At 46.5% G+C, this 15037-nt stretch overlaps 1 protein-coding gene across 2 annotated transcripts in view; it reads left to right on the top strand.

Annotated features, from left to right (window-relative positions):
- The first annotated feature begins 56 nt into the window (after window positions 1-56).
- dnajb11 (DnaJ heat shock protein family (Hsp40) member B11) overlaps window positions 57-15037 on the top strand; it is a 146732-nt gene continuing 131751 nt past the window's right edge. The window contains exons 1-10 of one of the 2 annotated variants that reach the window (XM_079358032.1): window positions 58-219; window positions 1090-1246; window positions 2131-2228; window positions 2489-2621; window positions 2742-2884; window positions 3114-3196; window positions 3275-3332; window positions 3421-3532; window positions 3619-3778; window positions 4659-5619. In XM_079358032.1, the coding sequence (XP_079214158.1) occupies window positions 146-219; window positions 1090-1246; window positions 2131-2228; window positions 2489-2621; window positions 2742-2884; window positions 3114-3196; window positions 3275-3332; window positions 3421-3532; window positions 3619-3778; window positions 4659-4723 (1083 nt within the window). In that variant the 5' untranslated portion in view covers window positions 58-145 and the 3' untranslated portion in view covers window positions 4724-5619. Of the gene's footprint in view, window positions 220-1089; window positions 1247-2130; window positions 2229-2488; window positions 2622-2741; window positions 2885-3113; window positions 3197-3274; window positions 3333-3420; window positions 3533-3618; window positions 3803-4658; window positions 5620-15037 lie in introns of those variants that run through there. The other variant, XM_079358033.1, reaches the window with a different exon arrangement.

Raw genomic sequence — 15037 nt, 5'->3', positions numbered from 1 at the left:
AGGCGGGGCTTTGATTAAGCGGCGGATCTGTCGTCATCTGGTGGGCGGGCTCTCTCTCTCTGACAGGAGGAAGAAGACTTGTGACTGGCAGCGGAAAAAGCCGGCTCTTCTTTCCCCCTCCTTCATTTCTACAAACACTGACTCCATGGCTGCTAAAGTGATGAACCTGTGCAATGTGTGCTGCCTGCTCCTCTATGTGATCTCGGCTGTACTTGCAGGGTGAGTGTGCTTACACTACACACACACATACACACAGAGAGAGACAGCGTCGCCAGGTGGTACACATGTTCCTCTGTGATTGGTCCAGAGCTGTTCTGCATGTGTGGATCAATCTGGGGCAGGTTGACCCTGCACTAAGATTTCCTTTTGTTTATTTTGATTTAATTTAACTAAACAAACTCAGCGAACACTGCTAAGAGCTTTAAAGAGGGCTGCCGGTTTAATTAAATAGTGCGTCTGCGCATTGATACGATGTTTACGGTAATTGTGATGAACCCGCTCTGTGGAGCCGTTACTGACTTTTAAAACGAGGTTGTAGGAATAGAGGTCAAAAATGGACTAATTTCTAAGTAATGACCCCAATTTAAAGTACAGCAACCCGGTATCTTTTGAGATAATAGGTCGCTAGAAAGTTACCGTAAATCCTAGTAACACTTCCGGATTTCAAAGTAAAAGACCAGTCACGGTTTTCCCTTCAGTTTTTAATTATACAATGAATTGGTTTTTTTTTTTTAATGATATGAATAAAACTGATCTATAGACTTATTTTATGGGCACCTTAAGTAGATATTTTTTTAACATTGACTTGGAACTAATTTCGTGCCAGTGGTTTCTGGCTAGCATTAGCATTCATACCGGTGTTTGGGATTAAATAGCGACCGTGTTAACTGATGACTTTCAGCCAAACGCGTCTGTTGTCGTAGATAACGCCAGTGTTTTATACAAAGCGGCTTCCTTAATAGTTTTCTGCAGCTGGCTCGGAGTTAGCTGTGTTTCTGGATACATAAACAGTATATCCGGGTACTGGCCATGCTATCCAGCTAATAACAACCCTGTCCTTTTATTATTCCCTCTGTTCTTGACTTGCAGGCGAGATTTCTATCAGATCTTGGGTGTGAGCAAGTCTGCATCGATCCGCGACATAAAGAAGGCCTACAGAAAGCTTGCTCTCCAGTTACATCCCGACCGGAACCAGGACGACCCGAAAGCCCAGGACAAGTTCGCAGACTTGGGGGCAGCTTATGAGGTATTTGTTTTAACTGCACACAGTTTCAGACTGAGTCCGTTTCAGACTGAGTCCGGAAGAGCCCGAAGCAGAGACACTGAAGGCTTCTTTTGTGCGTTAGCTGTTTTGGTTGTTGTTGGAAACGGAATCTCTACTGTGATTGGTGGGTTGGACTGTGTGTCTGCCTCTGATTGGCTGCTGCGTCGCACAGCTGACTAACGGGACAAACGAGACGTGGAGCAGAGCGAGTGGATTTCTAACCTGAGCAGGTGTCTCCTGAACTGACATTCACACCGCTCTTACGAATCAAAGTCTCTCCTACACTTTTATAATAGAGGGGAATGTGTTGACATTGCATACTAAATAATAATTAAATTGCCTAACAGTTAATCAATAATGTCACCTTCTCCTTAGATTTGTTAATTGAATAATTGCTATTAAAGTTACATTTGCTGAAAATAAATAACATAAATGTCATTATATGATAAATCTAAACCCGGGCTCTCAGTGAGGAGGTTGCTGGTTTGAATCCCCGTCTGATCCCCTGTGCATGCCGTGGGTTCTCTCCGGGTACTCTGGCTTCCTGCCATAGTCCAAACACATGCTGGTTAGGTTACCTGTTTGGTTGTCTGTCTCGACATGTCAGCCCTGTGATTGGCTGGTGAACCGTGTGTAGGTAAAGCCATTTAAGCAGGCAGAGGAATAGAAAAGACGAGCTCCTCCAAATCTCGTAAAATGATAATAACAGTTTTTTCTTTTAACTGTATTAACGAAGCTCTGTGTCGTGGACTTTTTAAATGGTGATGGGTTTGTTTTGTCATGTTGTTATTTTAAATCACGCTTGTTTGAAATATGTATTTTTTTGATCGCTCGTTCTGAGACCTGACCGGTTGGTTCTCTCGTAGGTTCTCTCAGACGAGGAGAAAAGAAAACAGTACGACGCGTACGGTGAAGATGGACTCAAAGAAGGTCATCACGGCTCACACAACGACATTTTCTCCAGGTGAGTTTCCTGAGCTCAGGCCGGGCGATACGTCACGGTCAGCAGCTAAACGCTGGATGTAGGTCAGTTAGGATAATGTCTAACAGAAGTGTATATGGAGATTTAGTGCCTGCTGTTTCTAAGTTTGTGCACAGAGGGAGAATGAATCCTATCACAGTCTGAACTTTAAAATATCCTCTGATCTCTCTCTCTCTCTCTCTCTCTCTCTCTCTCTCTCGCTCTCTCTCTCTCTCTCTCTCTTTCTCTTTCTCTGTCTGCAGCTTCTTTGGAGACTTTGGGTTCATGTTTGGAGGAAACAGACAGCAGCAGGACAGGAACATCCCCAGAGGAAATGACATCATCCTTGACCTGGAGGTCACGCTCGAAGAGGTGTACTCTGGGAACTTTGTGGAGGTGAACATAACGTCCCCTTGATTAAAATTCCTGCACGAGTTGAAGCCGGGTTCTCCCTCAAAATCTTTCATATTATTGAAGTTCTGAAAACACACTCTCTTGAATGTTTTCGTCCCTCAGGTCGTTCGTAACAAACCCATAGCCAAAGAAGCTCCCGGAAAGAGGAAGTGTAACTGCAGGCAGGAGATGAGGACGACGCAGCTCGGACCTGGACGCTTCCAAATGACTCAGGAGATGGTCTGTGACGAGTGTCCAAACGTGAAGTGAGTCGCTGCTTTTCATGAGTCTCATCGTGGCCACAAATTAGAAACACAAGGAGAGCTCTGACGTCGGCACAGTCGAGGACAGGTCACCTCACAGTCTGCACGTCATGATAAGAATAAGAATAATCGATCAGCGCCTCAGTGGCTCAAACGTTTTGATTGGTCAAGTCACTACAGCCCAGCTGATCGTCACGGACTGACACCTGAGATGTGTTTGTTTTTCCTCCAGGCTGGTTAATGAAGAGAGAACGCTGGAGGTGGAAATCGAGCAGGGAGTGAGAGATGAGATGGAGTACCCGTTCATTGGAGAAGGTACGTTTGTCACAAGATGAATGGATCAGGTGTTCTGTAACCGTGTGCCGCTGTTCACGTCGTTCTCTGTGACCGCAGGCGAGCCTCACATCGATGGAGAACCTGGAGATCTACGATTCAGAATCAAAGTGCTGAAGTACGAATCTCTTTCCTCTCCGTGTGTCTGCGGTTTGTATCGTGAGTGACGAGCGGTCATGTGACCTCGAGACATGTTTCTGTTTCAGACATCCAGTGTTTGAGCGCAGAGGAGATGACCTCTACACCAACGTCACCATCTCCCTGGTGGAGGCGCTGGTCGGCTTCAAGATGGACATCGTGCATTTGGACGGACACAAGGTACCGTCAGACCAGGAAAGGTGCGTTCAGATCATCTGATTTAAAAGCCAAGAGAAGTGAACTGGACGTCTGCCTCTGACTCGCAGGTCCACATAGAGAGAGACAAGGTCACCAAACCCGGCGCTCGCATGTGGAAGAAAGGAGAAGGTCTGCCAAACTTCGACAACATCAACATCAGAGGTTCCCTCATCATCTCCTTCGACGTGGAGTTTCCTCAGACGCAGCTGGACGAGCAGCAGAAAGAAGGTGAGGAGAGGGGGGGGGAATTATGTCCACTATGTCCTCCTTCTAGCGATGGAAGCGGGCAGTGGAACTGCTTCAGATAGAAGTGATTGTACCCGAGCTAAAAAGCCTCTGCATGTTTCTAATAAGCTCCAGCAGCAGAAAGCTGCTCAAACTAGGATCAATGTTGGAGATGAAACATGGAGAGAGGTTAGAACGCAGAAAGCTTTACAGACCCATGCAGAGCTGGCTAAACACTGAAGCTACAGTGTCCACCACATGCAGAGCTGGCTAAACACTGAAGCTACAGTGTCCACCACATGCAGAGCTGGCTAAACACTGAAGCTACAGCGTCCACCACATGCAGAGCTGGCTAAACACTGAAGCTACAGTGTCCACCACATGCAGAGCTGGCTAAACACTGAAGCTACAGTGTCCACCACATGCAGAGCTGGCTAAACACTGAAGCTACAGTGTCCACCACATGCAGAGCTGGCTAAACTCTGAAGCTACAGTGTCCACCACATGCAGAGCTGGCTAAACACTGAAGCTACAGTGTACACCACATGCAGAGCTGGCTGAACACTGAAGCTACAGTGTACACCACATGCAGAGCTGGCTAAACACTGAAGCTACAGTGTCTCTACATGCAGAGCTGGCTAAACACTGAAGCTACAGTGTCCACCACATGCAGAGCTGGCTAAACACTGAAGCTACAGTGTCCACCACATGCTGACCTGTGTGAGAGGAGGGGGCGGAGCCAGACAGCTCTCTGTGATGATTAGAGTTTAGACTGCAGTACTCATCTTAAACACTAGGGGGCAGAGTTGTGTTTAGTGAACATGTTTGGATCAGTATAAAGCTGTTAGAAGATGAAGCTCTTCCTCTCGTGTTGTCGTTGCAGGTATCCGGAGCCTCCTGAAGCAGGGCTCTGTACAGAAAGTTTACAATGGACTACAGGGATACTGAGGACGCAGCAGACACCTGGACTGAGTTCTGACACAATCCATCACTCAACACGAGGGCCAGGGTGTATTTATTCTTTTCAGATTGTTCTCAGGATGGCTCGAACCCCCGTCAGATTTTACGTTTTCATGTTCTGCAGGTCGACAGCAGCGGGCACATTTCATGCAGACGTTTTTTATTTCAAGTGTACAAAAGGAAAGGAGGCCACGTTTTGTTGTACCCTCTGTGTCCCCTCATTGTTTGCTAGCAAGGCCTTTCTTTTGTTTTCTTTTTAATGAATTTTCTTGTGAGTGAAGAGAAGGACGCTCCAACACACTGCTGAAGAGCGAGCTGCTGACGACAGAAGAAGAAAGAACACGTTTGTCCTTTTGGTTCCTCCTTATTTGATGAATGTAACGGCCCAGCCTGAAACGCTTTCTTTTGTAAATAGGGAAGAACAAAACTCTTCAGTTTGTTGTGTTTCAGTTTTCCTCATTTCTGACTCATCTGTTTGTGACGACAGGACGGTGTCTGTTGCTTCATGATTTCCCCCCTTTTCCTTTTTTTTTTTTTTTTTTGGTCACTGTGACGAGAGTTGACCTCTTGAATAAAACGGTGACGTTTCATTATTTTTTTGGAAACACGGACGGGTTTGCACATCCTCCCACTCGCTCTCCGTTTGGGCTGAACTCCTCTGACTCAAAGGGACTCCTGACCAGAAGCATCATCCTCTGGGATGGTTTATAAACGTGATTTTAAAATGTCCTCCTCTCTCTCTTTTTACGGCGAAAGCTGCCTCCAGAATTTTAAGAGCGAGTCCTCTCGGCCTTAAATGTGAAATATTCGGTCGTTTTTAACGGTGCTTAGGGGTAATGTACTTTTGACTGACGATATAAATAAAAGATTTCTACAAATTCTGACTAGATGTCATGCACAAAATTCACCAGCAGAGGGTGCTAGAGTTTAATGTAAGAATCATTAAGAGGTCTTTTCCCTGAGTTTAGTCTGTCAGGCAGCACTGCAGAGATCTGATAAACACATTTTCACTCATCTGTATAATATAAAAAGTATAGTATTAATGATCAATTATATTAACTTAATAAGCAATATGTTGCTTCCAGGTATCAATATGTTAATTCATAGAGCTCATTTCAACAACACGGCGATTCAAAGTGCTTCACACAAAAATCATTAAAATCTAAAACAAACATGGACCATTAGACCATCTACAGATCCTCCAACGATCCTCCGTCTTCTGCCTGCTCCACTTTCCAGAAAATGTGTGCTCAAACAGGCCGTTTGGAGATGTTCCCTTCATGACATCACAAAGGGCAGTAGCCCCTCCCCCAGGTGTGTGACACTCCCACAGCTAGGTGTTTGTTCTGCCCTCTGAGTCTGCCTTCTCACCGTAAACAATAGGACACGGAGCCAGAAAGCAGCGAGTACACCCGAGCCCTTCCAGAGAGGGGGCGTGGTCAGACACAGCTCATTTACATATTTAAAGCTACAGACACAGAAACAGCCTGTTCTGATATTTCAGATCAGTTAATCAGGATGGCAAAGATGTTTCTCTTATCTGAGTAAATCCATGCGCAGCTTTAAAGGAAGTGAACGCTCGGTGCCCACAACTGAAGGTTTGTGAAAGCAACCGGGAACATGTCCTGACCCTTTGACCCCTCTGTGGCTTTACTCCTCCATCTGTTTAACTGTAACACAAGTGGTTAAGTGCCTCTCTCTCAAACACACACACCCGACACCTTGTGGGTGGAGGTCTGTGGGTGGGAGTCTGTCTGCCTGGGTGGGGCAGGGGATGTCCACAGGAACAAATTCATACTGGTTGGTTTAAAGTGTGGTGAGTGCAGACATCTGCCCACCATTGTGTGTGTGTGTGTGTCTGTCTGTGTGTGTGTGTGTGTGTGTGTGTGTATAATGGACTCCCACAGAGATAGCAGGGCTGTGGTGGAGGGAGTTTCCTCCCCGGCCCACCGCACATCTCGGAGTCATTTTCAGAGCGAGCAGAGGAGACAAGACGCTCTGTGATGCCGCTCAGATAAAAAAAAAAAAAATCTCTCATTATTAAAAACTCAAACTGTTCCATCCTAACAGGAGCGGAGAGATTCAGGCACTCTGAGCTGAAGTCCGTGCATGAATTTGAAGGGGTTTCCAGTATTTTACATATTTTGAAATTTAACTGGCGTTTAGGTATAAATAGTTAGATTCGTTCTGCAGCCACCAAACATGTAAATTCTGCAGCATCATCCTTTGAGGGAACATGCATGTCCTCAGGAAGTTGTTGTTTTTGTGCTTGCTCCTCTTCCTCCCTCAGAGAAGGAGTTCGCAGTGGTGCTGTGCGGAAAAACTGCGGTGGGACCAATTCAGAGGCTGAAGTAGAGCCCGTGCACTTTGATCCTGGACCTTCTACAGACCTCGGGCCCCTGGGTAACTGCCCGGTTGCCCTAATGCTTGATCCAGCCTTGGTTCTTTAGGCGATAGTGAGCTGATGTTTTCATTGTCTTAATGTGGCCTTTAAAATGTCAGGTCTGAGTCCAGGACTAGTCCCAGATCCCCGGGCCTTTCAGAAAGGACCCCGACAGAGAGAGATGCATCCTCTTTAATAATCCCGGACTGAACAAATGACATGTTTAAAGATGTGCTCGTAAATGTTTAGTGGCTCTTCAGGTCAGATTTGAGTTCACGCTGTTAAAATGTGAACCTCTCCACCCATCAGCCACTAATCAAATCTGTGAAGTGAACTTGTAATTACAAATCACAGAGCGCACGAGGGCAGCATCGCTTCTTCAATCACAGCGCTCCTTCAATCATTTTTTACGACCCTCGACGACGAGAGAGCGCGCGTGTGTGTGTGTGTGTGTGTGTGTGTGTGTGTCTGTGTCTGTGTGTGTGTGTGTGTGTGTGTGTGTGTGTGTGTGTGTGTGTGTGTGTCTGTGTGTGTGTGTGTCTGTGTGTGTGTGTGTGTGTGTGTGTGTGTGTGTGAGAGAGAGAGAGAGAGAGAGAGAGAGAGACAGAGAGAGAGAGAGTGTGTGTGTGTGAGAGAGAGTGTGTGTGTGAGAGAGTGTGTGTGTGAGAGAGAGAGTGTGAAAGAGAGAGAGAGAGTGTGTGTGTGAGAGAGAGAGTGTGTGAGAGAGAGAGAGTGTGTGTGAGAGAGAGAGTGTGTGTGTGAGAGAGAGAGAGTGTGAGAGAGAGAGAGAGAGAGAGTGTGTGTGAGAGAGAGTGTGTGTGAGAGAGAGTGTGTGAGAGAGAGAGAGAGAGTGTGTGTGTGAGAGAGAGAGAGTGTGTGTGTGAGAGAGAGAGAGTGTGTGTGTGAGAGAGAGAGAGTGTGTGTGAGAGAGAGAGAGTGTGTGTGAGAGAGAGAGTGTGTGTGAGAGAGAGAGTGTGTGTGTGTGTACACTTGCCAGTTGTTGATGCAGATAAGTGCAGGGATCACACTTGACCCTGAGTGTAATGACTTCTAAGCGTAGCTGCAGGGTTAAGAGAGGCCCGGGCTACAGGAGGGCTAATTGAGCAGTGTGTGTGTGTGTGTGTGTGTGTGTGTGTGTGTGTGTGTGTGTGTGTGTGTGTGTGTGTGTGTGTGTGTGTGTGTGTGTGTGTGTGTGTGTGTGCGGTGGCGCCATTGGCTGTTTTGACCTGCTCTGACTCGGCTGTGTGCTCGGTTAATGGAGCCTGACCTGTTTGTAAAGAGAGACAAACTCAAGTTTCCTCAACATGAAGCGAAATGTTCCCCATATTTATTATAATATCTAAACGATGAAGATTGAAATAGCTTTTCTGTGAGGTGGAGGTCAAGCCTTTAATTGTTTAATTGTCCTTTATCAAAATAAATAATTTAACTTATTTACATTTATAAAACACGGCATTCGAATAAATAAGAAATAAACTGGCAGCGTAGCAATATATCAATCAATCAATCTTTATTTCTAAAGCACATTTACCAAAGTGCTACTATAAAAACAATAAAAGTGAAACACAATTAAAATACAATAATCCTTATAAAAGCATGAAAGTAAAGACATTTTAAAAAAGTCCCATTGTGTTAAAGATCATGTGGAAAAACAAAAACAACAACATTGTTCAAAAAAAAGAGTTTTTATGTACGGTGGCTGGGAAGTGCCAAACAAAATAAGAAGATGAGAAACACTTTTACAAAAGCTCAAACTGATTTACAAACAGCAGAAACCGAAGGCAGGAAGTGACCCGGAAGTTCCGATCTGGTCCAAACAGAGTGACCCCTCGCTCCATCACTGCGGGTCTCTTTCAGCCTTTGGATTCTCTTTCTGTCAGGAATCTGTGGTTTGTCAGTTTGTCTCAGAGCTTGGAAAAACATTTCACACTTTGTCTTTTTTTTTTTTTTTTTTTGCACTTGATGCTGCATGAAGCTATAAATCAACTCCTCTTCTTTTCTTGAGAGTTCAAGTTCAAACATTAACGTCTTTATGAAAGTGAAAAATAAATCCACCTATTTAGAGATTTTATTTTTTTTAAAGGTGATTTTTTCTGCAGGTTGGATTAGATCTCCTTTGATTGTGCACTGAAGGACAAGCGGATCTTTGAATGGTGAGAAACATTCAGATAAAAGCGTCTTCTTTATGTTTGATGACCTTGAAGCTGTTTTGATGATTCATAGTTTGAACCGCAGAGCGGCAGAGCTCCTCCCATTTTTTATGAAACCAAAACAAATCATTGAAAACGTCTCTGCTGACACGTGAAGCTCAGAGAACAACACTTCACTGTGAAATGCAGAATACTAGTCGCCGAGTTCTTGGAGCATGTGTACAATGTGCAGAGGCTGCAGGTTCGAGTCCGACCTGTGCTTCCTTTCCCCTCTCTCTCTCTATCTCTGATTTCTGAATATATAATCTGTCTTATCTTTAAAGCTCAAAAAAAAAAATCTTTAAAGCAGAATACTGAGAATAAAAAGTGTAAATAATTTGGGTTAAATGTGATTTTGACCAGGTGTACCTCCTTCCTTTTCACCGTGAGTTCAACTCAACGGACAGGAAATAAGACTGATGCGGCTGTGTTCGACGTGAGCAGTGATCGATGGCGTGACACATGCCAACGAGGCCAGAGAGGACAACAGTAGAGACTGAAAGGGAGGGGTAATAAAAACAACGAAAAAAAAAAAAGAAGGTCTGCCCGAAATACGAAATGTTGACGGACAAAGCCTACAATTTGTGGGATCTGAGCATAAAGCAAACAAAGGGCAGCTTTTGTAAGGAATAATGCATGTCAGCCGTGTCCTTCTCCCGCCACAGCTTTGAACACTGCTGGGGACGTCCATTGCTCCACTGTGTATGTCGCGTTGCTATATTAAAGCCAGTCACCTCAGAGGGAAAAGCCTCAACTATTCAACAATTGAATGGCGGGGCTCTCATTATGGCCGATGTGGGCAGGAAAAAGTGGCTTTTGGGGGTTTTCGATTCAGCGACTTAAAGCCCTCCTGTTAGCCGGGACGAGCTGCTGTTTATCCCGCCGTCTTTCTGCAGGCTAAACATAGTCGACTGTCATTATGGATATCACTCTCCCTCTGTCTCTCTCTCTCTCTCTCTCTCTCTCTCTCTCTCTGTTCTCCTCCTCCTCACTAACATTTATTTATTTCTCTCCCAATTTTGTCGTCTAATGACCCGTGTTGTGTTGTTGTTTGAAGCTGGGGGGGGGGGGGGGGGGGGGGCTGATGGCGCTCCGCTCGCCCACATCCTGAGGAAGAAAAAGGGGCGAGCGAGCTCAGGACAAACAGAGCAGCAGACCACCTATATGGATGAAAGCCCAGAGTCTACGGACGGCATTCCTCAGGCAACATAACGCTTGCTGGCTGTACATGCTCGGAGCTGTAAGTGCATGTGGACCCTCAGTCGTCTTCACAACTAAACACTGACCAGGAGAACGTTTCCTCTGAGAGAGACTCCCACACTGCTCCTCTTCTTCTTCTTTTTTAATTGTTCGATAATTCATCAAGCGTTAAATAATTATTAAAAACAAACAAACAACTAAACTCTCTTGTTTCCAGCATAACTTAAATGTCATGTTATTATTTAAATTATAAAAGTAACTACAAGGGGGCAGCCTGTAGGGTGAAGAAATTTAAGGCCGGAAGCTGCAGTTCCTTGAACGGCCACTAGAGGCTGGCTCCAAATGTGAGTCGACATCAATTAGATTCCATGTTAAGTTGCCAAACTTTACTAACAAACTTAACCGAAAAAAATCGTTCTTCTTTTAAATAGAAATGATTAAAGGGATGTAGAATTAGGGGGCGTGGCCTATTTGAGTGACAGGTGTCTGCTAGGTGTAACCTTAGCTAATTCAGTCTTTGACCTTTAACCTCTGGGCCGTGTTTGGCCTTTCAGAGTTTTGTTCCTGTAAATATCTGACAAGTTTTTAAAATCTTCCTCGTCGTTCGTCGACTCGCTCCTGATTATCACATGATGAAAAAAAAGGAGCGCCCTCCCCCGCTCTTCCTCCACGTAAACATCACATCAGAGTTCAGCGGCTCCGACGTTTGGCAGAGCAGCTCCCCAGCAGCACATGAATAGAGCCACATTAGAAAAAGTGTATGCACACTGTATATGCAATGATGTAAATATGTATTAGCGGGCGAGGGGGGGGTCGCAGCGAGGGAGGTGAAAGCGGTCTTTGTGTTTCGAGCAGAGCCCTCTGGTGGACCCTCCCCTCAGCGCGGGGCTGCCCGGGCCCTGTGGTGGCGGATCACAGTTAATAACTGTGCGGTGGGCTGTCAGAGGTACTTAGTGTGACGCTGGACAGACCGGGGCCAGACTGGGCCCCGATACACAGCCCTCCTGAGCCTGGACGAGCGAGAGAGAGAGAGAGAGAGAGAAGGAGGGCGAGTGAGAGAGTCTTTTCTAAATGTGTGTCAGTCTTAATGCAGGAGGAGAACTCAGTCCAGGATGAAGTCTAATTGACTGGTTCACATGCATTATTACTCCCATGAAGAACCACAAGCAGCATGTCTCTGTAAACGTTCCTTTAACCATGAAGAAGAAGCTCTGCTAATAAGTCCAGGATGAGAGAATCCCTGAGTCCCTACACAAAGTCAAGGTGGTCTCTGGGAAAGTTGCTCTCAGCTTCACTTACTGTGTTAGTCCAACTACGGCTGGACTTTTAAAACACCTTGAATTTCCCGATAACGACACACTGAGATGATGCAGTTGGTCCAGTCTTGTCCAATGAGAATACGTCCAATCATAAGTGACATTGAGATAAAGGAGCAAACCCTCCTTCACCCCTCATCATCTCCAAACAAAACATTTGGTTGTGACTGTAAAAACAAAGACTGTAAATATTAGTGAGTGTCCTCCCCCGTGTGTCCCTGCAGGGGGAGCTAGAGTCCCCCGTGTGTCCCTGCAGGGGGCGCTGGAGTCCCTGTGTGTCCCTGCAGGGGGAGCTAGAGTCCCCCGTGTGTCCCTGCAGGGGGCGCTGGAGTCCCCCGTGTGTCCCTGCAGGGGGAGCTAGAGTCCCCCGTGTGTCCCTGCAGGGGGCGCTGGAGTCCCCCGTGTGTTCCTGCAGGGGGCGCTGGAGTCCCCCATGTGTCCCTGCAGGGGGCGCTGGAGTCCCATGGGTGGCGGTCTCCGTGCTGGAAATGCTGTCTCAGGCTAACTCTGAGTCAAGCTAACGACAGGCTGAGAGCTGAGGCGGGTTTTAAACCTCCTGACAAACCGTTACACGGCGCCCACCTGTCAATCAGCTCAGCTACACGCCTTATTGTGAATAACTCTGATTCTTCATCCAATCAAAACTGCTGAGTCATCAAAACATCCCCCCCCCCCCCCCCCCCAGGCTTTTTGAATGGGTGTGTATGTGACTTCCTGTGCTGCTGCAGCCAGCCTCTAGTGGACACTCCAGGAACTGCAGGAGTTTAACACTTCAGCATCGGCTTCATCTTAACTCTAAATCACCCTTTATTTCCTTCTAACAAACCTTTGTTATTTCTTGTTTTACTACTTAAAAACGTGTATTTGAAGAGAACTTGAAGCACTTCCTTTGCTTGAGATGTTTCTCAGCACCAGACGTTATCTGACCTCCACAAACTCTTATCTGATCCCCTCTCATAAAGCTCATTCTCTGGATGAGGACCGTCTCACACGCCGACCAATGAGGACCTGTCTGATGTTGAGTGGCGTTTTATTTCCTGTGCCAAACAAGGCTTGTAGACAAACCCGCCTGACTGTCTGTCTGACAACTCCAAAGTCCAGCTCATCCCTGTGGACGAGATTAGATAACCCTGTTTTAAAGGCAGGGACGCTGTTTGCTCAGAGACTCCTCCCGGCACTAATAGCGTCTGATCTAATGGGAGATTGCAGGCTGCTTGTTGACCGTGCAGACCCACACGGCGTCATGGCGATGGCCTAACAACGCAGGGAAACAAAGCCGGGCCGAGCTCGAGGACCTGTAATCACCAGATAAATATCAGCTCCAAACCAGCAGTAATAAATATTACAGGCTGACTCCATTACACCCATTAGACGTCATTATTGGATTATAAGACACAAAGAGTTCACGCTTCATTTTTGATCTTTTCATAAATTCACAATTCATTTATCCGACGCTTTTATCGACAAACATCAGAGAGTAAGTAGAATAGAAGTAAAGATCAACATGCAAACAAACAGCTGTAAATCTGATCACACACACAGGTGCTGACAGGAAGTGACCAGAGAGCACAGGTGCTGACAGGAAGTGACCTGAGAGCACAGGTGCTGACAGGAAGTGACCTGAGAGCACAGGGGCTGACAGGAAGTGACCTGAGGTGCTGACAGGAAGTGACCAGAGGCTGAACGTGGAGGAGCCAGGTCTGTGGTTTTTCTTAAAGATGTAGAATTAAGGGGCGTGGCCTCTGCAGGTCGCCGGGCAGAGAGACGACATTGTTGGTGTCAGATGGATTTATTTAAATATTCGTACAGGTCAAAAAAGCTCGAGCAACACTCAGAGCACGAACATCAACTTAATTAACAATTCAAACTGACGTGTTTCGGCGTGCGGCGCTCATCAGGGTCATCCTGCTGGAGCACCTCGACCTCCTCGTGCACCTCGGTGCTCTCTCTCTCTTTCTCTCTTCATCCTCTCAGCCTCAGCCGTCTTATCAAACAGCACAAACACCAAAGTTACATACTGCAGGAAACTACAAGTTCTTCCTCCCTGGGGATTAATCGAGTATTTCTGATTCTGATGAACAAATATTCACTCTCTTTTCTTGCTTTCTTGTTCTCCGCTGACTCCTGAGGGAAACATTTGGACGCTGCTCTTTGTTCACCGGTTGTCTGCAGAGTCTGAGAGCTACACTTTAAGGATGTCTGAAGGATTAAAACCAAAAAAACAACGAGCTGAAAGAAGCTAAAACAGGAGGAGGGAGCCGCAGGGTTCGGTGATCATTCAGTGTCGATTCATTCCCGCGTGACTTTTTCACACACGAGTCCGTGGTGTTATCCGTTGTTGATCTAGTGAAATATTGATCACAGCCGCTTTAAATTAAGTGGCGACGTGAATATGAAACATAATTCAAAGCTTACCTGTTCCTTCCACTCTGCGTTTAGTCTCAGAGGGCGAGTAGTTCTGTTTCTGGCGTCTGTGGCGCTCTGTTTAAACCATCACTTCCTGTTCTCAATCCCCACGTCTGCTTATCCATCATTTCATAAGCATGCAGTGTGTGTGTGTGTGTGTGTGTGTGTGTGTGTGTTTGTGTGCACGCATGAGTGTGTGTGTTGATGTTCTCCGGGTCCTATTGCACCTACTCCAGCCTCCCATGGGTGGCGGCGGTGGGCTGCTCCCTAAAGACACCCCCTCAAATTATGGCCCTAATCAGTTAGCCCCAGGAGCAGACCCTCCAGACAGACAGACAGACCTGCAGCAAACATCATCCTCCTCCCTCCTCCTCCTCCTCCCTCCTCCTCCTCCTCCTCCTCCCTCCTCCTCCTCCTTTCCCAGCCACACAAACCGAGTCCGACCTTGTCCCTGCAGAGACCCCGCGTGCTCTCTCTCTCTCCTCACACTGAGATAAAACAGGTCCGGCTTCGGTTTAAGAAAAGTGTCGGTGGTTCCTGTCCCTCACTTATCCACACCTCTCTCTGTGAGACTCACACACACACACACACACACACACACACATGTCTTTGACAGTCGTGAACACACACGGACACATGCAGACAAAGTGGTTTAGGTCGATGAACAGACCGCTCTGTTCTGCAGCTGAATCACGACAGTTTGAAAAAACAGATGCAGAGACTCTGTGATCTCTGCTGCATTCAAAACCTCCGACGAGCGAGCGAGCGAACCAACGAACACGAGGGGAGAGAGAACGCACGACGCCGT

Source organism: Symphodus melops (genome assembly GCF_947650265.1).
Source record: "Symphodus melops genome assembly, chromosome: 12".
NCBI classification, from domain to species: Eukaryota; Metazoa; Chordata; class Actinopteri; order Labriformes; family Labridae; genus Symphodus; species Symphodus melops.
The sequence above is the reverse complement of the archived record's forward strand: the minus strand, read 5'-3'. Positions and strand labels throughout refer to the sequence as shown.